This window comes from Manis javanica, chromosome 2 (assembly GCF_040802235.1).
Source record: "Manis javanica isolate MJ-LG chromosome 2, MJ_LKY, whole genome shotgun sequence".
NCBI classification, from domain to species: domain Eukaryota; kingdom Metazoa; phylum Chordata; class Mammalia; order Pholidota; family Manidae; genus Manis; species Manis javanica.
The window spans coordinates 179,291,272-179,316,391 of record NC_133157.1 but is presented as its reverse complement, the minus strand read 5'-3'; the positions used below and the strand labels follow the sequence as shown (position 1 = coordinate 179,316,391).

The 25,120-nt window shown below is 33.5% G+C and overlaps 3 protein-coding genes across 7 annotated transcripts in view; 2 read left to right on the top strand and 1 right to left on the bottom strand.

The window, feature by feature from the left end:
- Positions 1 to 25,120, top strand: part of RAD54B (RAD54 homolog B) — a 119,542-nt gene that overhangs the window by 41,302 nt on the left and 53,120 nt on the right. The window lies entirely within an intron of this gene.
- FSBP (fibrinogen silencer binding protein) lies at positions 1,802 to 20,848 on the top strand. 2 transcript variants are annotated; one of them, XR_005055183.2, is made up of 3 exons: positions 1,802 to 4,292; positions 8,064 to 13,719; positions 14,462 to 20,848. XR_005055183.2 is itself a non-coding variant. In XM_017648904.3 (2 exons), exons 1-2 carry the CDS (start codon positions 3,919 to 3,921, stop codon positions 8,581 to 8,583), a joined length of 894 nt encoding a protein of 297 aa, XP_017504393.1. In that variant the 5' UTR covers positions 1,802 to 3,918; the 3' UTR covers positions 8,584 to 20,848. The 2 variants fall into 2 exon arrangements, 1 of the variants encoding a protein (XP_017504393.1); XM_017648904.3 differs by having other exon boundaries at positions 8,064 to 20,848.
- Positions 13,578 to 14,447, bottom strand: LOC108390176 (CBY1 interacting BAR domain containing 1). The gene is given in 5 exon segments (XM_036995733.2): positions 13,578 to 13,610; positions 13,612 to 13,671; positions 13,673 to 13,921; positions 13,924 to 14,127; positions 14,130 to 14,447. Coding segments are annotated over 5 exon segments (864 nt in total).

The following is a 25,120-nucleotide window of genomic DNA, read 5'->3' as shown; positions in this document are numbered from 1 at the left end:
ACCTAAGATGTGACTCAGGTATTAATAGAGCAGTATCTCTTACATTTACAACTCAATTTAAATCTAAAAAGTATTTGTGATGTTTAAAATATTGTATCAATTGATGTTTGATATGTGGTCTTATATTCTATAGGTTATATTGAAGATCTTTCATTAAAAGAAATATATTAAAAAAAATCTTTCTCCCATAATTTTCTAACAAAATTTCTACAAGTGAACTAGTATATATATTTAACTATCTCTGTCTAAAAATGGTTTTATTTTTTGTGAAAAAACTAACCCATTTTATATCTGACCAAAGTCATAAGCTCAGACCATGTTAACATAATATTTAAAAATATTTCTGGATATTTAATTCTGATTTGAGGTGAACAAACTTCATCAGTTCTTATTTGTTGAGAGGAATCTTCTTGTCAGATTTACTGTGTATTTGTTGACAATGTCTCTTAATATTGTCTAGCTTACTATCTTTAAAATATTTTACACAGTAAATAGCCATTTTTGGTAGCAAATTGCATTGTTGTTCATTGTGAAATTTGTGATATGCCTTATTCCAGTCTCTTTCTCTTGTGTTTTTCTTCACTGTTCCAATAAGAATACTAGCTTTTGTATCTCTACTTGATTCTGCATGAATAATATATACTTTTTATATTAAAAAATTTGCCCATTTACTTTTTACCTTGAAAAATAATTATAATTAAAACAGTAATAAATATTTCAGATTAATAATCAATTACATTTTACCTAGGATATCACTGTAATTTTTTCTGTCTGCATAAAATTTTCAACTCCATTAAATGTTACAACAGTGCATGGAAAAAAACATCATCCATTCAGAATCAGTTCGTTAAGGTTGACCACACTGGTGATGTGATTATGTGTAATGTCAAAGAAAAATTGCACTGGACAAGTTAAGCAGGCAAGAAAACTTTACTCAAGACTGTTGTAATACGGGAGAGAGTGAACTCACCTCCCAATAGGAGAGGATTTATAGACAATGGGTAAAGTATGAGAGTCAGGGGTGAAAAATTACTGAGAGGAACTTGGTTAGGTATTAAGGGTGGGGGTATGAGAATTTGGTTAGGTATCCAGGTGGAGAGATTCTTGATAAAGTGGTTTAGCAGGGTTCTTGCCAAATCTGGGTTTGGCAGGCTGCCAATGCCAAGGCCTAGTTGAGAAGATGGTTCAGTGGAGCATAGCTGAAGTTTGGTCAAGGAAGAAGCTCTTGTCAGTAATATCAGAAACAACAGAATCATATGTAATGAAAGAGTTAAGTAAAATTTAGTTCTACCAAAACAATAAAGTCTTTAATGGAAAAATATGCTGCTTCAGTTTAAGTTTGAATTAATTAAAATTAAATAAAATTTAAAATTTAGTTCCTTAGTCCCATTCACTACATTTAAAATGCTCAATAGCCACATGTAGTTTATGGATACTGTATTGGACAGTGGAGTCCTAGAGTAGACAATAGTATGTACTCCAGTGATTTTTAACTTGTCCCCATCTAATGTGCTTTTAAATGGCTTCCAACATTGTACAACTACATAGAATACTTTGTTATTCCTTGTGTGTATCTGAGTATTTTTCCAAGGTATATTTCTGAGAAATAAAATAACTAATTTTAGAAGGTTGTTTTACATGTGATCTATTAATACTCTCAGATTGCCATCCAAAAGGCTATTTTACACTATCACAGTACAGGAGATTATTTGCTCTTAACCCTCATCCACTGTTGAGATTTTCAATCTCTGAATTTTGCCAATCTTATAGATGAAAATAAAATAATTTTTAGTATACATTTCCTTGGTAATTAGTGAGACTGAATAGTTTTTCATGTTTATTAATATTTCACTTCATAACATAATACATGTTATTCTAAAAATATTTTCTAAAAGACAGTATGTATTTTGTGTTCTTGCTTTGGGTACCTGTGGTCAGGTTGTTGGGGCAGGTGAATTTTCAATTTGCATTCCTGTGAACAAGAATCATTTGTATTACTATTTTCTACAATTTACTGAGCAATAAAATTGCTTAAAGACAGTGAAAGGCTAGGACTACTAAAGAATCAGATTACCCAGTATGGTATGCCAGATAACACCTAGCATTCCATAAAACACCCAGCAATCTTTCACTTTTTTTCCTGACAGATAACACATTTAAAGCTGCTAGCTCATTATCTGGCTCACAGTAAGAATGAAGTAAATTTAATTTACTTCTCTTCCATTGAAATAATGAAAAGCAAGATAATTGAAATTTCTGGCATTTCTGTAGAATTACCATCCAGAATTTCCCTGGATAGGGGCTGTATCTAGATTCAGCTTTGTTTTCCTTGGGCATTGCCCAGTGATTGGGAGCATTTTAAAGGGTTGTACAGTAAGTGTTGACTGAATGGAACTGTGTTCAAGTCTGTTCTCAATCATTTTCTTATCTAGAGATATATGTATACATCAGGTGAAAATAGGCTTATTTTTCTTACATTGTTATTTTTCATGTTTCAGACCGGGATTAGAAAATATATATTCTAAGCACACAAACTAGGCCCTTTGCAAAATGGTTAGACTAGTTGTTTACTTTTGTTAAAAAACAAAATTTTACTGAGCCAATTTTATCTATTTATCAACTGAGTAAATTTTAAAGATCTTACTAGCTTTATTCAAATATTCATGAGTTGGGCAGCTTCCTATCTAGCACACAGAAAGGAGCTCCAAGGAGCTGTATAAAATGAAGGACTTCTATTGGCAGAAGGGAGGGGAACAAGGAAGCTGCACCAGCAAAAGTGATTGTGGCAAGGTCCATGTACTTTCCTTTAGGGGATGGCAGGTGTCTATCAGGTAGGTTACAGGTCACTAGATGCTAATCAAGTAGTTCCTGATTGACTGGTTTAAGACTCCATTTCTGAGAGAGCTGAAACTGTGAAATTAATTAACTCTTCAGTTTGGTGACTTGAGACTTAGCATAAGTGACTCCATTTTGGGTCTGTTTTGTTTTTAAATAGTCCAAATTGTGTGAATACAGCTAAATAAAAAATCCTACTCTGTAATAATAGCAAATGCAATTTTGTTGTGTGCAGTCTTAAGGCATGATTATGCTGTTCTCTCTGTGAGTGGTGTTTTTTACACATGATAAAGCAGGCTAGCATATTCACATACATTACAGCTAGAAAAATCCCTTGCTTTAGAAACATTTCTTATCTGCTTTTTAGATTTAGTGTTCAACAAAAATATTTTTGTAAATGACTGGAAAAAATATGCAGTGGCTTCTGTAGACTGTAAAATGAAGGAGAAGCTTAGCTTTACTGTGGAGTCTGAGTCTGGGTGTAACCTAACTAGCTAGAGGATATGCAATTCCTGATTGACAGCAGGACCAGCATTATGCAGATTTTGTAAGAGAACAGCAGCTTAGAAAACAGTGGTTAGGGGCTCTGTTAGGAATCACCACTCATATCTTCAGTTTTTCATTTTTCTGTCTACCGGATTTGTAAATAAATAACACAAAACCAGTTCCTCCTTTGTTTTTATTAAAGTGATACTGCAGTGCAGTTTTAAGATAGGCATATTTGTGTGGAAATTCGATATTCTCACTAAATTAGCTAATTTTTAGCTGTGTTCCATACTTATCTCTAGACCTTTGTGTATTAAATCCTATCTCGAGCTGTTCTCTTTATACACAAGTGTGTTTTGCTTGTGCCTTCCTGTCTTCAGTGAGAAGCTTTATGTAGGTCAGGCTTGGCTTAAGCAGATTTCCTGAACCTGCGTCAGCTTAAGCTGGAGGAATTTTAATAAACCCTCCCCTGTAGGCGTGGGCCTAAATGAGGCTAGCCTAGTTAAGCCTGATCTTTTTCTGTTTGTGAAAAGAGCTGAGCAGAGCTGAAGGCTGCTTGGTGGTTTCAGAAGCTGCCTACTTAATTTGAAAAGAACAATGGTAGGAAAGGCTAGGTCTTCCAATTTTACCTTATCTGAAAAGCTTGATTTGCTAAAGCTGGTGAAGCCATATGTTAAAATTCTCGAAGAACACACTAATAAACATTCAGTAATAGTGGAAAAGAATAGATGTTGGGATATCATAGCAGTTAACTATAATGCAATTGGAGTAGATCGCCCTTCTCGAACAGCCCAGGGCCTACGCACCCTTTACAAAAGGCTCAAAGAATATGCCAAACAGGAGCTATTGCAACAAAAAGAGACCCAATCAGATTTTAAAAGCAATATTTCTGAGCCAACCAAGAAAGTTATGGAGATGATTCCCCAGATTTCCAGTTTTTGCCTGGTAAGAGACAGGAACCACATACAAAGGTAAGCTTTATTTTCTTTTCTTGTGGAAAATTATGGCACCTCCTATGTATTGGGCTCTGGCTTAGTTGTGATAGAGATATGCATAGTAAACATCCCCACTAGGGGAGCAATGAATAGTGTCTTTGTTTTGCATTCTTAAAAAAGAAAAGTGAGGCTATAAGGAATTTTTCTGCTGCATTTGATTTAAGCCACTTTTTATTGTCTTCCCCTCCCCCTTCCCTCCTTCTAGTTTCTAAGAAGGGTAGGGAGAACTAAATGGGTTGAAATTTGTGACATCACCTCACAAACTTTTTAAGCTTTAGAATTAACTTGTTTAATTAGGTTCTGAAGGATAACTTTTTTCTTTTTTATTTAAGACCACATTTCATTGGAATTTTCAGTTTTATATAAAGTTAGCAGTTTCAGAAGAAATGGAACCCTTGTTTTTTATGAATTGTCCCTATCTACACTTACTGAATATTAATTGATCTAAAAACTTAATTAACTTTATTAATAACATGTAAATTAAGGCAGTTTAAATTATTTTTCTAACTTATATTCAAAATTAAAAAGATAAACACAAGCAAAGGAGTTAATGCTTAACTAGGGACCCAGATCACTTAATAAAATTAGAAGTTTTTGTTGTTTTTATTCATTAATGGTCTAGTTTCACTTTGGTCTTAGGTCATACACAGGAAAGGGTAAGCTCACCTATACTTTTGCAAAGATATCAAACTATGAATTTTAAAATACCAGTAAGAGCAACTGGTTTCTTATAGGGTTAGAATTTTTGTTGTTGTTAAATATATGCTCTACATATCCCCTTGCCTGGGAATCTTCACAACTGTTATTTTACCACCAATTCAGATTTTAACCCCTGGCAAGGATAACAGTGGCAGCTACATTTTCTTGAGAACCATTTAAGGTAATTTAAACAAACTGTAAACTCCATGTTAATTGAGGGACCCTTTCAAACAAAGCTTTACAATGTGCTTTTGTATCGGTGAGGAGTCAATATATAAGCAAAATTATTGATTACCTGTGAAATCCTTTGGAATTTAGGAAAATAAAAGGGGGTAAAATGGGGGAATATAACATATTTGTTACTTTGATTATTAGGATAATTTTTTTGAGCCCAGCTTCTTACCATATACTGCTTATTTCTAGTTAATAGCATAGTAAAAAAAAAAACGAACACCAGTGGGAATCTGGGACATTGATAACAACGTTCTAATTCAGGGGGCCACTGCTTAAAAATGTGATGACAATGATTAAATCCTAATATGCTGGATGTCAAAAACAACTCTACAGTAAGACAATTTTACATGTGCTACTTACTAAAAAACTTTTCTCCCTTCAAACCATAGAAAAAAGTGCCCTTTTGCATTACAGGTATAAAACTAGCTTTTGGGTATTAAGTAGAGGTTTTTGTAATTTGAAAATACACAGAGAAACTGTAGTTTTAGTTGTATATTTTAAGAACAGTGAATATAGAAGACAAATAATATACAAGTATCTGCTTACATTTTGACTGTGTATATACATACAACATAATATAATACACATACACACATGCAATCAGTCTTTTGGGATGGTAACATTTCTCTGATAAAATAAGTTACTTGATTTACATATTTCTATACCTACTGTTTGAACAATGTTTCAGATTTTAAAGGGCAGAATATTAGAAATAAGCCCTTTAAATGCTTATTTGTATTAGTGTCCAGTGCCATTTTCTGTTAACACTTTTGTTTAATATATTTAATATGCTTAGACTTACTTGATTTATGTCATCTTGAATCTTAATAATTATCTCAGAAGTTTATAATTCTATAGTCTTAATTATGTTTCTGTGTAAATATGCCTGTTAATCTCACCAAACTCCATTCTTAAAAAGGAAAAATTATTGCCTATATTATTTAATGTATTTAAAAATACATATGTAATTTGTAAGGCTATCTCTATAACACATTGATATTTGTCTTTATTTTTACTTCTAAGATTATATTTTGTGTTTTTGTAAGCTATTTGATCTTAAAATTTATATTCATAAATTTTAGAGCTCCTGCTTATCATTTTTGGGACCTTCTCTAAAGCACTTATTTTTAATATTTTACTTTGTGTGCCTTACTTATGTTCCAACTAAAATAGAATGGAATATTCTGGATATAAGGCATATTTTAAATTTACACAGGAGTATATATCTAAATATGAGTCTTATACTTGTTATACGTGCTAATTTGGAAGATTAGTTATGTAGATTTAAAAAGTTTAGTTTTCATCTGTAGTTTTAAGAATTTCCCATTCCAGATTTTAGAGAGGTTAATAAAAGCAAGTCTTGCTAATTTGAATTACATTTATATTCTGTTGTTTTGCTTTTGAAAGTCATAAGATGACAGAAAAGACAAGAATGAAAATGAAGGGATTTATTTAATCTACAAATAGATTTTTCATAACATACTGTATCTCTTGTTATTTGATTTGTGTCCCTAAGAAAAATATCTGATATTTCGAGCAATTTAATGTCACATTAGTAAGGGACATATGGGGAGTTTTAATTTTTTTCCTTATGTTCTACTTGAACTTGTTCCAGTTTTTTCATCTTTCTTGTAAAATGTATTCTTAACTATGCCACTTATTTATCATTTGTAAAATGTTCTCTAAATAACGTTGTTCTCTAAATAACGTTGTTCTCTAAATAACGTTAAGGATAGCATTTTCCTCTTAATGTTCCAATAATTTTTTCCTTCTATATAACTTTTATTTTTAAGTTAGGCGAAAGCATAAATTTTAAGACCCTCAAGAAACAAGATTATGTATTTTTAATTAGCAGCTTCAATTATACATGAAATTATTTTTAAAAGTTTTCTTAAAAACCAGAATTTAAGGTACATTGTATTTGTTATTAACAAATATTGTTATGTCAAAGTTTAAATGCTGAAACTGGAGTGGATATTTTATTAAATTTAATAAGCTTGCAATTTACTGTATAAAGGCCATTCAAAAATATTGCATTAAGGAAACCATTTTATTTATTCAATTATTCAACATATGATGAGCACCCACTAGGTTCCAAATACTATATTGTGCTACGTGTTGGGGATGCAGTGGTGGATATAAACCTTTGACCTGTGAACTTTACCTGATCAAACATTGAAAGACAAAAAGAACAACTGAGTCATGCATTTTAGGACAGGTAAAGGGTGAATGCCATTGCATCTGAAATTGGATTGTTAGAATAACCCCCTGAGAGTCAAGCATACCCAAAGCCATACAAAACTTTTTTTTTTGACAAGTACAGAAATACATACCTCTCGTAGACATAGATGGCCTTCCACTGTCCTAGAAGACATGGAGCTCGGTGATTTTTAGATCGGTCCATGAGAGCAAAAGCAGGAGATCTAGGACTGAGGTGTTGAGTAGCAAGTCCCAAAAAGCATTAAAAGGCCCTCAATACCATTTAAGAATGTCAGGCTTATATGGACAATTGGTGTCTCTTTAACAGCATTAAAAATGACTTTTCTGTTTTATTTACTTTATTGATCTTGTGTGATATTTGTCATTTCCTGTCCTTTTAAAGTTAAGAATAGGAGTTACAAGTGTGTTTCCTTGAAATCCTAAATTTTATCATTTTAATCTGTTACTCGAAGGGTTAAACATTTTTTGTTTCATAATTTTCTTGATAGCTCTAAAGATTGATAATTTAATGTATATTAAATATGAAGTAATGCTATAAATATACCCTTGTCTTCATTTGATTTACATTTTATAATGCTTTTTTGTGTGCTGTAGTGCAAACTTGGATGAGGAAGCACAGGCTGGTACCAGTTCACTAATGTTGGATCACCATCCAGTTGCTATAACAGTGGAGGTGAAGCAAGAAGAAGACATTAAACCCCCTCCTTCACTGATTTTAAATTCTCAGCAGAGTGATACTTTAAAGCAAAGAGAAGAACATGAATTAGTACATGTTATGGAAAGATCTTTGTCACCATCACTTTCCTCTGTTGATATGAGAATGACATCGTCTCCATCTTCTGTTCCAAGGAGAGGTGATTTTTTTCAGCAGGAGAATGGAGAACACTTTAGGTCACAATTAGGGTATGATCCTCAGATTCTGCAAATGCTGAAAGAGGAGCATCGGATAATTTTAGAAAATCAAAAAAATTTTGGATTATATGTTCAGGAAAAGAGGGATGGATTGAAAAGAAGGCAGCAGCTAGAGGAAGAGCTGCTAAGAGCAAAAATTGAAGTGGAAAAGCTGAAAGCAATTCGCTTACAGCATGATCTGCCTGAATATAATAGTTTCTAAAATTTTTTTTTCAATCTGGCAACTTGATTAATATTGGCCAAATTATTTTTATCTGGGAATATCCTGAAACAGAATACATATTCTTTAACAATACTGCTACCCTATTATGAAAAACTTTTTTGACATGATTTTCTAATTATTTAATTTTCTTTTGAGATATACTACAATTTATTGATTGGTTGGCATGAGTATATATATATTTTTGTTTTCCTTCAACTTTCTAAGAAGTTTAGTTGCTGGTGTTACAAAAAATGTTTTATTTTTATCATTAAAATATAACATGTGAGTATACGTACAAACATATATTCTTTCAAAGTTCTGAGTCTTTAACATTTAAAATTAGAGCTTTGAAAGCTGTAGTTTAAGGTTTTTAAGTCAGTCTAGAAGCAATACTGGCCTAGTAAACAGAAACTTGTTTATATTACATTGATTTTATGCTTTCATATTTTGAAGGAGAAGTCCTAGTATTTTAGAGATGAAAGTTATTTGCAGATCACTTTTTCCCAACTCTTCAATTTAGAGGTCCAGGGAGAGCTCGACGACTTACTTACTGGAACAAAGCTATTATGGCAGAGCAAGGACCAGCGCTCAGTTTTTGTCTCACTGTGATCTTTCCCCTGCTATTCCATGGAAGTAAAGATCCACTAAAATATCTTCCATATTAAAAAATTAGAAGCATTTATTTTTAAATTGCTTTTAAGGATTAGTAGGTATTGAAATCAGAAGAATTGTATCAGTTACTCCCCATTCTGCCTCCCTTTTTTCTCTAGTAAAGGAAGATATTTCTCTTTTAGGTATTACATATTTTGGCTGTAAGATTTAATATGTCTTAATTCACTTTTAATGTCTTAATTCTATAAAAGATTTCTGTCATAGTAAGAAAAAAACAGTAAAAATGTCAAAGAACAAAATTAAACTTTTACATAGACTGAAAATAGCAAAAAATGTTTATAATTTATTATATAATCTATAATTTTAAAAATAAATATTGCTGTTTTAGTATTTGTGGAAATAAAACTTTGATTCTTTAAAGTACACATACTAAATTTAAGTTAAATCTTTAATATGTATATTACTTAAATATTTCTATTTTTGCTGGGCTTTGTTGAGGAAGAATTTTTAAGCCAGGTTTTAAAATGAGGTAGGTAGTAAGTGAGAGTGAGCAGCATGAAAAAGGCATAGAGTATGGGGAAGAATGGGTCAGTGTACTAGCACAATATAGTGAGTGCTAAGCCGGGTGATTTCAAGTGGGTATAGAGAGGGCCAGTTAGGGCTGTGGTTACCTGGACTAGGACTTCTCACTTGACTGAGCTCCAGTAGAATCGTACATGCAGAAGTAAGCCAGAAATCTGCATTTTTCTGTAAAGTTTTCCAATTTTAAAATGTTTGAGGATAATACAAAATGTGTTTAAAACACTACACAGACAAAACATGTCGGTGGGCCTCATTCAGCCTATGGGCTTCCAGTTTGTTGTCTTTATGGTAGGGCTATGCTCACCAAGAGTAGTTCCTTACCACTAGCATCAGCATCTCTTGAGAACTTGTGAGAAATGTAAGTCCATTCTTTTTGAATCAGAAACTCAAGGGGGAGTCCAACATCTCTTTTATTAAACCTGTTAAAGATTCCGATGCAAGCTAAAGTTTGAGAACCACTGGAATAGAGTGGAACTTAGCTTGGTGCCTAAATCATACTAGATTCTCAAAAAATTTCTTTGAAAAGAGGAGCAGGTGAAGGTGAATTGAGGGATATCAGTTTGGAAGTTGGTGCCAGATTATGGATTGCATTAAATGCCATTTTTAAGGAATCAAACTTGAATGGACAATGGGAAGCTATTGAAGGCTTTTGGTTAGGGGGAGATAAATTAGAGCTGAGAGTTGGTGTTATAATGGCATTTAGTAAGAGGAAGTTAAATCCAAAATTTTGATTATGGCTATTGAAAAAGAAAGAATAAAAAATCAAATGGACTCATGCTACTATTTTAGCTTGTTGATTGCTTAATTTCATTGGTATTTTATATCTGCTATTAGAGTTAAATATTTTATTATAAAAATACCTTGAATGTTACGATATGTTCTTTAGACAGTATGATCTTTAATCTGTCCTGTGACTTTTCTTTCAGTCTAATGAATCTTATAATTCTAATTTGAAGCAATGTTTTTACAATATAATTCTAAATACATCCTTGTAGTAGATAAAACATTTTTAAACTATTGAAAGCAAATTACTATATATAATGAAATTCATATTACAGTCACAGCATGCTATGACTCAGAATTGATGAATGTTCAATTTAAATGTGGAATTTGTGCAGCTATATCAAAGTTTTTCAAAGTGTGTTCTGTGGAACATTAATTCTGTGAGATGTTTCTAGGGAAAGAGTTCTGGTTTCAAACAGTGCAACATACGCCTTTTTTTGTGGTTAGGTTCTAAAATCTATGTGTAAAGTAGAAAAATGTATATACAAAATTGTCCTTGAAAATTTATTTTGCTGCCCATAAAATAGAGTAAACATAGTCTGCTACAGTCATATTTTTCTCCAGCATTGTTCAAGACTGTTTCTTTGGTTGTGTCAGGTGACAAATTCATTAGCATTTAGGGCTAAGTAGAGTAAAAAAACCTTACTTTACAAATTTTTAAACACTAGAATTGCACACATTGCAGTGAGTTTGCTGCAGCAATTATCCTGAGTGAATTTTGTTTAATTTTAATTTGCAGAAATTTAAATGCTTATAATTTGCTCCAGTGTATAGCCACCTCTCCACCCAGGTACCTGTAAGTAGCATATTAGTTTATGAGAAATGCTGTATAAAGAAAACTTATTTGACCATTTAACTGTTTTTGGAGGTGTTTATTATTTATTTATTATCTTGCACAGTCTTTTAGAAAATTCTGAGCTAAAAAGCCTTTTTCTTTTTGATATTGAGACTTTAGAGTTTTTTGACTACTTATCAACTTACATTAGCAATTTTTGTTGAGAACAAGTTTTGCTAAGGGGAATGTAAGGGGCAAGTTCTGCTAGGTGCTAATGGAATACAGCTGAAGCCACCAGACATCCTACATGCCATAGACAACTACAAGGGCCATGAGCTTTGCCTACAAAATGTGATGCCGAGAAAACATAGGGAAGAGTTATTTTTAAAATGTAGGCTCAATTCTATAGAAATATATTAATTTTGAAAAATGTACTAAGGCAAAATATTTCATCTAATATATTAGTAATTTAGAGAGTATATAGATTATTTTTGCCACCTTTTTATCCATATCAAAATGATACATTGTTGTAGCTTAGGATTTTCTAAATCACATATGATTTATAATGACATCCTGAAAAAGTTAATCTCTTTCTAAAAATGGCAGATATCTTAAAATATTCAAATTAAGTACTTTTTTGTATAATTTGACATCAACGTGTTGTTATTTCATTTTTGAAAGATTCACTCTACCCTGTTGCATCTTATGTGAGAATGTTTAAAATATGAATTTTTTTCCATGTGTTTTCTGGGATAATGTGAAATTTTAAATAGACGTGCTTAAATAATTTAGAGTGTGAATGATTGTATTTAATATATACTATAGATAATAGTGGTTAAATGCTTTGTTGGTACATGTTCTTTTAAATACAAGGTAATACATTGTACTGATTTGTGTACTTTGTGTCTCATAAAACAAACAATTCAGTACTGTTAAGGTAAAATTTTTGGATGAGGCATAAATAAAATAAATGTATCTAGATGATAGTGTTATAGTAGATACCAAATGTACCATGTCTAAATATCAAAATTGTTTTTCCATTTAAGATCCACAAATTCTCAAAACTAATATTTGATGCAATTCGATTGTAAATACTTAGATGTAATTAGATAAAATATGGTTGCAATATGTAAGAAATACAAAAGAGTAAGTTCTTAGAATATGCAACCTAATTCAACATGCTAAATCTGTGGTTTTGAGAAATTGGCTCAATATTTTTTTTTCTTTCTTTGCTTTGTAGAAAGTCTTTTTCTGTTAGGAGTAACTAACTGCTTTTATGATTTTATAAGTTAAAAAAATTTTATGTGCCTGACTGGGATCCATGAAATAACAAAAGTACAATTCCCCACCCAAATAAAAAAAGCATCAGACACACTGAAGGCTCTGATTGTTTCATATTTTCAGAAATAAAAGTGACTATATACTCTTATTAATTAGTAGTTTGGTAAAATTTTTATAGAATTGTTAATGATTCATGGTTTCCCATGTTGTCATCTTAGGCAACATTCCACCAAATTAGAGCTTTCCAAAATTGTAGTACCATGTATAGTGCTTTATTTATTATGATAGAATTTTCATTTTAAAACCAGAATTGGGCTGAATGTTGAATGTTGCTTTTTTTTAAAGCTAAAATTTATGTTTTATGTATAGTTGTAAAACACTGATATCAGTATCCCATTACCTTTAATCAAGAGTGATTACACTCTTGTTGAAAAGTAAATTTATTTATCAAATGAAATTTAAAGTTGTACTAACAGTGGGGGAAAAAAACTTGCTTTTTGATTAAGGCTTTATAGAACAGAATTTCTATTTCATCAGAGCTATCTAGGACCCTTTTCTTATGAAAACATTGTATCTTAACCATGAGTGGAATTGTTAGATATTTTTTTCTCGTCTTATTAGACTGAAACCTCAACCAGGCTCCATAAGCTTTCAAAGATTCAGCTACTTTGGCTTCAATATGCATTAATATGAAATACTTTTGAAACAGAATTTTTTAAAAAAGGAACATTTACAAAAAGATCATATAATGCTAGATGGGATGTTAAAATGACTCGTTTGTAGTATTTTTTAAAACCTTCATTTTTGCTCAGAATAAATTGCCTTTAATTATTTTCCATTTTCAATGGAATTTCATTTATAGGTTTGACATATCAAGTCAATATAATGTTTTAGAGTTTAGTAATTTTGGATTCCAGATCATTTAAGTTGAACATGGAAATGTGAAGTTTACTTAAGAAAATTAATTTTCTTCTTCTGTAGCATCTAAGTCAGTCTTCATCCTCTTCATCATCATCTTCTGCTTGCTGATCCTTTCTTAGTGGACAGGTGGATGGATACCTGTCCTTTTCCAGATACACACTTGGCTGACAATCTCTGAAGAGGTGATTTTGAATTTGCTCTTACAGTATCTAAATGAGATGAATAATCTGGTGGATACAGAGAATTTTGGAAAACCTCTAAATCCTCTTTATCAATCTTTTATATATTTTGATAGGCAGCAGTGTAGACCTCTAAAGCTTTGCCATGAAATAACATTTTGATAGTGATAAATTCCAAAAATACGATCTTTATATCCTTTATTTTCTCTGCTTTTCAAAATTGTCAATAGTTTCCTCTAGATGACGTGTTGTTCGGGTAGCATCCATTGTAACTCTCTGTAGTTCGGTTTCTGCCTGTGAAATAACGTTATCAGATGGGTTTCGCCGACGTGTTCTTTCTGAGTTAATTGTTTATTTAGCTTCTCCATTCCTTGATGTTAATGTTGGTTTGAGGTCATCACTTTTCTTTTTTTTACAATGGCTCCATAAGCTTTCAAAGATTCAGCTACTTTGGCTTCAAGCCTTTCAATCTCTGCTTGTTGATAATCCTGAAGTTTGGTAAACTCGTCAGCAAAGTTTTTCAGGCCCTGCTTTAAATGTGGGGTTTCTGTAGAGGCATACACGTTGATTTCATTCACCAGGAGGTCTGCTTTGTCTCGCAGTCTGGCAGTTTTCCGCACATAAGCAGCAAAGATTTGGCACAGCGCTCCAAAGTGCTTCTCCACATTTGTGACAGCATCTTGAAGTTGTCTGGCTTGGGCATCCCGGTTTTCTAAGCTGCGCCTCATCATCTTGCCTCGCACAGGTCTGGATCCGAGGCTGGGGCCCAACAATGGGCTCCACGCCGCCCGAGCCCGCGTTAGGGCGCCAGCCGCCACCGCCGCCCGGAGCCCGAGCGCCCGCCTTGCGCGCCCCCGGGCCGGCCAGGGCCCCGGCGTTTCTACGGCAACGCGGCGCGCGCCCCCGCGGTCAAAGCCGGAGTCGGCGGGAGCGCGGAGAAGGCACCTGAAGGGCAAAACTGCGAGGGCACGCGAGGGTTCCGGCAGCCTCCCCAGAGACTCGCCGCCGCGCTCGCCGCGCGTGCCTGCTGCCTGATGTCTCTCAATATATTTTCATATATCTTTTAAATTGTCTAATTAAAACTAGTAGCTATAATTTGAATTTGTATTATTTTTAGTTTTCAATTGCTATGTAAATATGGGAAGCAATATCAAGAAATAATACTAATTAATTCAGCCCAATTTAAAGTAAAATGGATCTATCTTTAGACTTATACTTTGTTAGTAGATCTTTAGTGTTTTAAAATTGTGTGACTTAATCTCTGTTACAAAGATTCAGAAAGTCTTCAAATATACAGAAAAAGCTAAAAAGCATTTCACAGTAAATATTCATGTGCTTAACACCTAAATTCTGTAATTAATGTTTTGCTGTATTTGCTTTATTATATATTTATCCATCTATTGATTCATTTTTTTAAAGAAAACTGTTATTTTAAAACAAGTTGCAGAATTAGAGTACTTTACCCCTAAATATTTCAGCATAAGTTTCATGAGCTGGAGTTCCATATTGGTGTGTGTGTGTGCGTGTGTGTGTGTGTGTGTGTGTTAGGTATGATTTGCAAACAGTGGAATGCACAAATCTTAAATGATGAGTTTTGGCAAATGACTACACCTGTGTAGCTTAAATCCTTCTCAAGATTAAGAATGTTACTACCATCAGAAAGTGCTCTCCTGCCCTTTCCTAATTAATACCATGGCAGCTCAGGGAACTACTGTTATAATTTTTAAAAAATCATAGATAAGTTTTGCCTGTTCTAAACTTCATATAATTGGAATGATACAGTGTGTACCCTCTTTTCTGTTTTCTTTCAACCATTTGAAGATTTTTAATACCCATTTTATTTTGTTCATTGCTTTTTGCTGCTGAGTAGTATTCCATTGTATAAATATACCACAGTTTGTGTATCCATTATCTTTTGATGGACTTCTGGGCTATTTCCAGATTTTGGCTGTTACGTATAAGGATTCTGTGAATATTCTGGTATAATTTTTTATGGATATAATAGTGGATTAGGGAAGATGTGCATTTAACTTTTTAAGAAACTGCCAGACCTTTACCCAAAGTGATTATGCCATTTTACATTTCCATCAACATTGTATTGTGTTTTTTTTCCTAGTAAAGCTTTGCATGTTTAATGATTGGACTGTCAGATTGGAAATTGATGAATAACTTTTCTGGTACTTAAAGGAATTCTCTAGATACTTGGGAATATTGCAGATTTATTAATTTTTTGTTTTCTATGTTAGCACTTATTGCATATATACCTTGACAAGAGATACTGAAAATATGGAATGTACAGTCCCTGTCATGCTCATAAAATATTCTGAAAATGATATTTAATGCAAAGAAATATCTTCTAGGTTTATTTTATAAATTATGATATGTATTCTTAGCTGACATTTAGTCTCTTATTAGATAAAAAAATATAGATGGCTACCAGTTCAAAGGAATTTGTCTGTAATTAATATTTGTATATTAATGTATTTAGTGTAATAAAAACTATCAAATCATAAAGTTCTGGTAGGTTTTGTTAATCTCAAAACTCAAATATAACCCACAAGAGATTTACATTCTTTGTTGAATGTGATTAATATGAGACATTTTACTTTTAATTAATTTTATAAAAAACAATGTATTTAGAATTTTTAAAAGGAAAGAAAGAATACTGAAGGTGGGCTTATGGAATGTACAGTTAAGTCATCCAACCCTAGAGTAACTATGCTTGGCAATCATCAAGACAATCATGTCCATTATCAGTATTAAAATAATGTTATCTTCCTATTTCTCTATTGTCAAAAGTTTTAAGCATCCTCAACTTTTTGAGTCTTGCTGATAGGCATTCAAGTCTTGTTTATGCAGGCCATTTTTGGTATTGATTTGGGAAGTACATTACAGGGTCAAGGGGGAAAAGATAAGAACCAAGTTTAGAAATAAAAATTACAGTTAAAGTGGAATTATTAGGGATGGTTAGTCTGGGACATAGTAAATTAGTCAATACTTGATGTTTTACAAGTACTCTAGGTATAGGAGATCATGTTCCACATATATTTAAGTCCCAGTATCTTCATTCTTCTTTTTAGAACTATTCACCCTCTCCCTTCCCTGCCCTGTGGCCTATATTTAAAATGGGACAAATTGGGAAAACGATGAGGGTAAGATGATGATGATGGAAGTTAACATGTAGTTCTTGCTACATGACCAATACTGTTTAAAGTGTTTTACGTGTATTAGCTGATCTATGTCCACAAGTCTGCAAGGTAGGTATTAGTATTATATTCATTTACAGATTTATGAACTGGCACAGAGGGGTACTTGTCCAGGGTCACAAAACAAGTAAGTGGCAGAATCAAGATTCCAACCCAGCCAGATTAGTTCATGCTCTTCTCCTCCTGCTGTTCTGCAAAAGAAAGGATATATCTTAAGTCTGAAAAATGTTACGGTATTTCAAAGTTAATTATAAGTAATTTCTTAATTCTCAGAATTTAATTATTATCTTTTCTGTTCAGCCTTTTTTTGGTGAGAGGAAGGGTCTTGGACACAAATAGCCACTCTTTCTGTCTCTGGGAATACAACAGGATATCTGACTCATGGTATTTTTTCCTGCCCTTTTGATGAAGACATTCTTTTTACCCTTGTTTTGCAGCAATCCTGCGGAATTACATTTTTTTCCTGGATAACCTAATGAAAAACAAGAACAGATTTTTAAAATACAGGAAGATATTGTCAGTCTTTCAGTGTACAGTGACTGCTACTGGTAGAAGTAATGGAAAAATCACTTATTTAAATTGGCTGAAATTGCACACTGCAAAATGTTTTAGAGTTAAAAAACTGGTCAAAGCCTCCTGTGTCTTTTTTGTGTATGCTACAAACCCCAATCAAGACCATTAAAACTAATGGATTTTAAGCAGGAAGGATACATGGTCAGATTTGCTTTTGAAAATAGATACAGTAAACATGAAAAATGGTTGTAGGGAATAGAGGTGGCAAGAGAAAGTTTCAGTAGACCTGTTGGGAAGATCCTGTAATAGAACAGTAGTCTAGATTAGAGACGATGATTTGAAAAGAGTGTAGACAATGGAGAAGGCAAACAGTACACACCTTTGGGACCAGGAAGGGGGTAGAATCATGTGGATTTTATGGTTGATTGGCTGTGGAACTGAGAAAGTGAAGAATGATAAGGATGACTCCCAGTTTTTTTTTATTTGAAAAAGTGTGATGGTACCTTCACTGAGAAAGGGGAAAACTGAAGGAGGAGCAATTTTTGGAGAGAAGATAATGGGACATGATGAGTTTGAAATGTCATTACTCATTTATGTGACAGGTCTGGGAGGCAGTTGGCTATACAGATAAACAGATCTACATTCATGATTTGGGCTAGAGAAAGAATATGTAAGTTAGTACAGAAGTGGTGTTGAAGCCATGAGAGTAGATGAGCTAATTTAAGAAGTGGTGGACAGTGACAAGAGGGCCTAGAATTCAGATCTGATGAACTGTAAAGATGTTTAAGAAGCAGTAACCATAGAAATAGGAAAAAAATTGAAGTGTGTTAGAGAAACTATAGAAATAGAGTAGTATTTCAAGGAGGAAGTAGTCAACATTGTCCAATGCTTTTGAAGACTTTGTTCAGGACTACAAAAATAACCTCTGGATTTACAGATGAAGAGCTCTTGGTGGCCTTTTAACAAGGGCAGCTTTGAGGGAGGGTTGGTTTGGAAACTAGATTGGAGTACAGATCTTCCACTTAACGGTGGGATTATGTGCTGATAAACCCACTGTAAATTGAAAATAAGTGGAAATATATTTAACATACCTACCAAACATTGCAGCTCAGCCTAGGCCTACCTTTTTGTGCTTAGGACAGTTACGTCAGCCTACAGTTAAGCAAAATTGTCTAACAGGAAGTTTATTTTATAATTAAGTGTTGAATATCTCCAGTGATGAAATTAGGGGAGTCAAGCAAAGAGGACATGTAAATATATTTAAAAAATTCTTACCGTTGATAATGGAATTCAAATTATAATGTTAAATAACTTCCACATACTGATTTGGTAAAGATGAGTGTGCACACAAAATTATGTACAGGAATGTTCATAGCTAGTCAAGAGCTACAAACAACTGCCTTTCTGTATTTTGTACAATTCAGAAGGAACAAACTACTAATACAGGCAAAAACTTGGATGAATCTCAAAGACATTTTGAGATTGGGAGAAACCAGTCATAAAAGTTTGTGTGCTGTATGAGTTCCATTTATTTGACATTTTCAAAAATGACAAAACTATATTGATGAAAAACTGATCAGTGTTTGCTGGGGATTTGGGATAGGGCAAGGGTATGGCTGACTGTAATGGAACAGTATGAGGCAGTCTTTTGGGGTGATGAGACTATTCTGTATCTTGATTCTGGTTGTGGTTAAATGAGTCTATAATTACGATAATAATTTGTAGAACAGTACACAAAGAAAACAGTCAATTTTACTATATAATAATCTTAAGAATAAAAGTATAGTTAGAAAAAAATTGGTTAAGATGATATATTGTGTTGATGTACGTGTAGTGAAGTGGACACTTGATTGGTGGGAATATCATTGGAAGAATATTTTCCAGTCTAAATTAAGAGTCTGAAAATCTTTAAACCTTCTGTACCAATAATTTTATTTCTAAGATTTTTATCTTGAGCAAATAACCAGAGCTGTACAAAGATTGAATATAATAGTAAAAACTAATACAAATGCCCAACAGTAGGGAACTTATTAAACTATGATACTTCCTTTAGTAGAATATTATACTGATATTAAATAACATTTTACTTTATCACATAGGAGATGTAATCACAGTAATGTAGAAAAAGAATAAAAAACTATACATTATATTTCTAGGTATATTAGGAGCATATTTTCCCCCAAAGAAGTGTATAGCAATTACCCATTGTGCATATATACACTGGAAGACTAGGAAACTGGGGCAACTGCACCAAAGTCCTCTGCCTGCTTGGCTTCTGCCCAGGGTTACAGCAGCCCGAGTCTTTCCATTGAGCCATGCATTCTGAGCATAGCTGACTCAAGCTGCATAAGAATCATTTGTTCTCTTCAGAAACAAACTTTGATGTTTCTGAGGATAATTTATTATTTGGAGATAGTCAAGACTGATGTCTAAATCCATGAATGCCAACGATGAGGGTATGAATTATCTGAACATACTAGAATGGACTTTCAGGCTTTTGGGGGATTGGTTTAGTAGCTTGAAGCCATGCATTTTGTTTTGTTTTGTTTTGATTTATGTTTTTTCTCTTTGGTAAATACCTTCCAATGGAATGGCCGTGTATAGTATGTGTGTGTTTAAATTTTTTAAGAGTTTGCCAAGCTATTTCCAAAGTGGTTGTACTGTTTTGCATAACTTCCAGCAGGATATTTTATTTCCAGTTGCTCTTCATCTCTGCTGACACTTGGTATGGTCAGGTTTTTCTAGTGGGCATGTGGTGTTACGATGTTCTTTTTTTTGAAGCTTTACTAGTATATAATTCACATGCTATATAGACTTCACCCATATAAAATGTACAATTCATGTTTTTGATATAGTCACTATTATGTGCAACTATCCCCACAGTCAATTTTAGAACATTTTCAACACTTCAAAAAGAAACTGTGTGTTCTCTAGCTGTCCCACCTTCTATTCCCACCCATACTCCCAGCACTAAGTAGTTGCTAATGTACTTTCTATCTCTATAGATTTCCCTGTTCTGAACGTTTCGGATGAACGGGATTTTATTTTATGACATGTTTTTGTGTGTGTGTGTGTGACTGGCTTCTTTAACTTAGCATAATAGTTTAAGAGTTCATCCATGTGGCATGTATTAGTACTTTATTCTTTTTTATGCCCAAATAATATTCCATTGTATGGGTATATCACATTTGTTTGCCTCCTTGTGAGTTGAATAGTTATTTGGGTGGTTTGGGTTATTTTGAATAATTTTGCTGTAAACATTCACGTGTGTAAGTGTTTGTGTGCACACGTTTCCATTTCTCTTGGGCACATCCCTAAAAGTGGAATTGCTGTGTTATATGGTAACTCTGTTTAATCATTTCAAGAATTGTAAGACTCTTTTCCTAAGTGGCTTCACTGTTTTACATTTCTACCAGCAGTGTTTCAGGGTTCTAGTTTCTCTACATCCTCACCACACTTGTAATTATCTGACTTTTTGATATTAATCATCCCAGTAGATGTGAAGTGTATCTTACTCTGTCTTAAATTTGCATTTCCCAGATGATTAATGATGTTAAACATCTTTTTATGTATTTATTAGCTATTTGTATATGTTCTTTTCTGAGTTATCTAAGTCTTTTTTCCATTTTGATAAATTTATTTGTAGTATTATTTTTGAGCTGTAAGAATTATTAATACATTTTGGATATAAGTCCTTCATCTTTTATATGTGTTGTCAGTATTATCCTCTGGTGGCTTATTTTTTTGTTTTCCTCATAGCATCTTTCAAAGAGCAAAATTCTTAAATTCAGATAATATTCAATGTATAATTTATGTTTTTTATGCTTTGCTTTTGTATTCTAAGAAACCTTTGTCCACCTCAAGGTTAAAAATATTTTCTCCTATGTTTTCTTGTACAAATTCATAGTTTTAGGTTTACATTTATGTTTATGATCCGTTTTGAGTTCTATTTCATATATGGGAGTGAGTTAAAGTTAAATGTTCATCCTTTGCCAAGTGGCTGTCTGATTGATTCAGCGACATTTATTGTAAAGACTTTTGTTTCTTTATCGAATTTGCTTCACCAGCTTTGTTGAAAATCAGTTGACCATATGTGTGAGTCTGTTTCTGGCCACTATTTTGTTGCATTGATCTGTATGTCTATCTTCATTATTGTTGCATGATTGTAAGCCTTGAAATCAGATAGGATAAGTCCTGCAACTTTCTTCTTTTTAAAAATTGCTTTGGGTATTCTAGTTTTTTTGTGTTTTCATATAAATTTTAGAGTCAACCTGGCGGTTTCTACCAAAAGTGTCCTAGGATTTGATTGGTATTGTGTTGACTAAAGAAATCACTTTGGGAGGAATTGCTATCTTAAAACTGAATTTCCAATCCATGAAATAGGAGCTCTGTTTATTTAGATCTTTGGTAGTGTCTGTCAACATAGCCTTAACTTCGAGGGTAGAGGTGTTAAATGACATTTGTTAGATATTGCACATGTTTTTTCTGGAGTTACCATGAATGGAGTTAAAAAATTTTTCATTTTCCAATTATTTCTTGCTGGTTTATACAATAGAATAGATTTTTACATATGAACCTTGCATCCTGTGACACTGTTATAGTCATTTTATTAGTTCTAGTCATTAGTTTTTAGATTCCAGAGGATTTCTGTGTAAACAATCTTATCATCTATACATAGGTACAGTTTTACATTTTCCTTTCTGCTCTTTATGCTTTTTGTTTTTATTGTCTTATTGCATTGGCTGGGACTTCCAGGACAATGTTGAATGGAAGAGATAAAAGTGGGCATCCTTGCATTATTCCTGATCTCAGGGTTTTCTGTTTTTCTTTTCCTATTTCAGTAGTTGGTGTGTTTTAAAAGGTAAACGAATTATTTGGTTTTTGTTCTGTAAATTCTAATATTTTGATAGCTTCCTGGGGTGAAGTATGTATTTGGTACAAGGAATAGTGAAGGGCTTTACAATAATAGGGGAATGAGATTTTACTGTCTATGGCAAGAGTAGCTTTTATCTAGCCACAGAAAAATCTAGTGTATGAGTTAAGTAAGAAGCAGGAGCTAGGACTCAGTGTGAAGGTGATCTGTATTTCTCATGAGGGTGCTGGTGTTTTTAATTTTTATTTATTTTTAATTTTGTTATCATTAATCTATAATTACATGAAGAACATTATGTTTACTAGGATTCCCCCTTCACCAAGTCCCCCCAACAAACCCCATTATAGTCCCTGTCCATCAACATAGTAAGATGCTGCAGAATCACTACTTGTCTTCTGTGTTGTACAGTCCTCCCCATGCCCTGCCCCACATTATACATGCTAATCGTATTACCCCCTTTCTTTTTCCATGCCCTTATCCCTCTCTTCCCATCAATCCTCCCAGTCTCTTTCCTTTTGGTAACTGTTAGTCCATTCTTGGGTTCTGTGATTCCACTACTGTTTTATTCATTCAGTTTTTCTTTATTCTTAAACTCCACAGATGAGTGAAAACATTTGGTACTTGTTTTTCTCCACCTGGCTTATTTCACTGAGCATAATACCCTCTAGCTCCATCCATGTTGTTGAAAATGGTAGGATTTGTTTTCTTCTTATGGCTGAATAATATTCCATTGTGTACATGTACCACATCTTCTTAATCCACTCATCTACTGATGGACACTTAGGTTGTTTCCATTTCTTGGCTATTGTAAATAGTGCTGCGATAAACATAAGGATGCATCTGTCTTTTTCAAACTAGGCTGCTGCATTCTTACAGTAAATTCCTAGAAGTGGGATGCCTGGGTCAAATGGTATTTCTATTTTGAGCTTTTTGAGGAACCTCCATACTGCTTTCCACAATGGTTGAACTCATTTACATTCTCACCAGTAGTGTAGGAGGGTTCCGGTTTCTCCACAACTTCGCCAACATTTGTTGTTGTTTGTGTTTTGGATGGTGGCGATCCTTACTGGTGTGAGGTGATATCTCATTGTGGTTTTAATTTGAATTTCTCTGATGACAAGCAATGTGGAACATCCTTTCATGTGCCTGTTGGTCATCTGAATTTCTTCTTTGGAGAAGTGTCTGTTCAGCTCCTCTGTGCATTTTTTAATTGGATTATTTGCTTTTTGTTTGTTGAGGTGCATGAGCTCTTTATATATTTTGGATGTCAAGCCTTTATCAGATCTATCATTTATGAATATATTCTCCCATACCATAGGATGCCTTTTTGTTCTCTTGGTGGTGTCCTTTGCTGTACAGGAGCTTTTCACTTTGATGTAGTTCCACTTGTTCATTTTTGCTTTTGTTTCCCTTGCTTGGGGAGATATGTTCATGAAGAAGTCGCTCATGTTTATGTCCAAGAGATTTTTGCCTATGTTTTTTTCTAAGAGTGTTATGGTTTCATGACTTACATTCAGGTCTTTGACCCATTTCGAATTTACTTTTGTGTATGGGGTTAGGCAGTGATCCAGTTTCATTCTCTTACATGTAGCTGTCCAGTTTTGCCAGCACCACCTGTTGAAGAGACTGTCATTTCCCCATTGTATGTCTATGGCTCCTTTATGTTATATCAATTGACCATATATGTTTGGGTTAATGTCTGGAGTCTCTAATCTGTTCCACTGGTCTGTGGCTCTGTTCTTGTGCCAGTACCAAATTGTCTTGATTACTATGGCTTTGTAATAGAGCTCGAAGTTGGGGAGTGAGATCTCCCCTACTTTATTCTTCTTTCTCAGGATTGCTTTGGCTATTCGGGGTCTTTGGTGTTTCCATATGAATTTTTGAACTATTTTTTCCAGTTTGTTGAAGAATGCTGTTGGTAATTTGATAGGGATTGCATCAAATCTGTAGAGTGCTTTGGGCAGGATGGCCATTGTGACAATATTAATTCTTCCTAGCCAAGAGCATGGGATGAGTTTCCATTTGTGAGTGTCCTGTTTAATTTGTGTTAAGAGTGTCTTGTAGTTTTGAGGGTATAGGTATTTCACTTCCTTGGTTAGGTTTATTCCTAGATATTTTATTTTTTTTTGATGCAATTGTGAATGAAATTGTTTTCCTGATTTCTCTTTCTGCTAGTTCATCGTTAGTGTATAGGAAAGCCACAGATTTCTGTGTATTAATTTTGTATCCTGCTGAATTCAGGTATTTGTTCTAGTAATTTTGGAGTGGAGTTGTTAGGGTTTTTTTATGTACAATATCATGTCATCTGCAAATAGTGACAGTTTGACTTCTTCTTTACCAATCTGGATTCCTTGTATTTCTTTGTTTTGTCTAATTGCCGTGGCTAGGACCTCCAGTACTATGTTGAATAACAGTGGGGAGAGTGGGCATCCCTGTCTTGTACCTGATCTCAGAGGAAAAGCTTTCAGCTTCTCGCTGTTCAGTATGATGTTGGCTGTGGGTTTATCATATATGGCCTTTATTATGTTGAGGTACTTGCCCTCTATGCCCATTTTGTTGAGAGTTTTTATCATGAATGGATGTTGAATTTTGTCAAATGCTTTTTCAGCATCTATGGAGATGATCATGTGGTTTTTGAACCTTCTTTTAATTTATGTGGTGGATGATGTTGATGGATTTTCGAATGTTGTACCATCCTTGCATCCCTGAGATGAATCCCGCTTGATCATGGTGTATGATCCTTTTGATGTATTTTTGAATTCTGTTTGCTAATATTTTGTTGAGTATTTCTGCATCTGTGTTCATCAGGGAT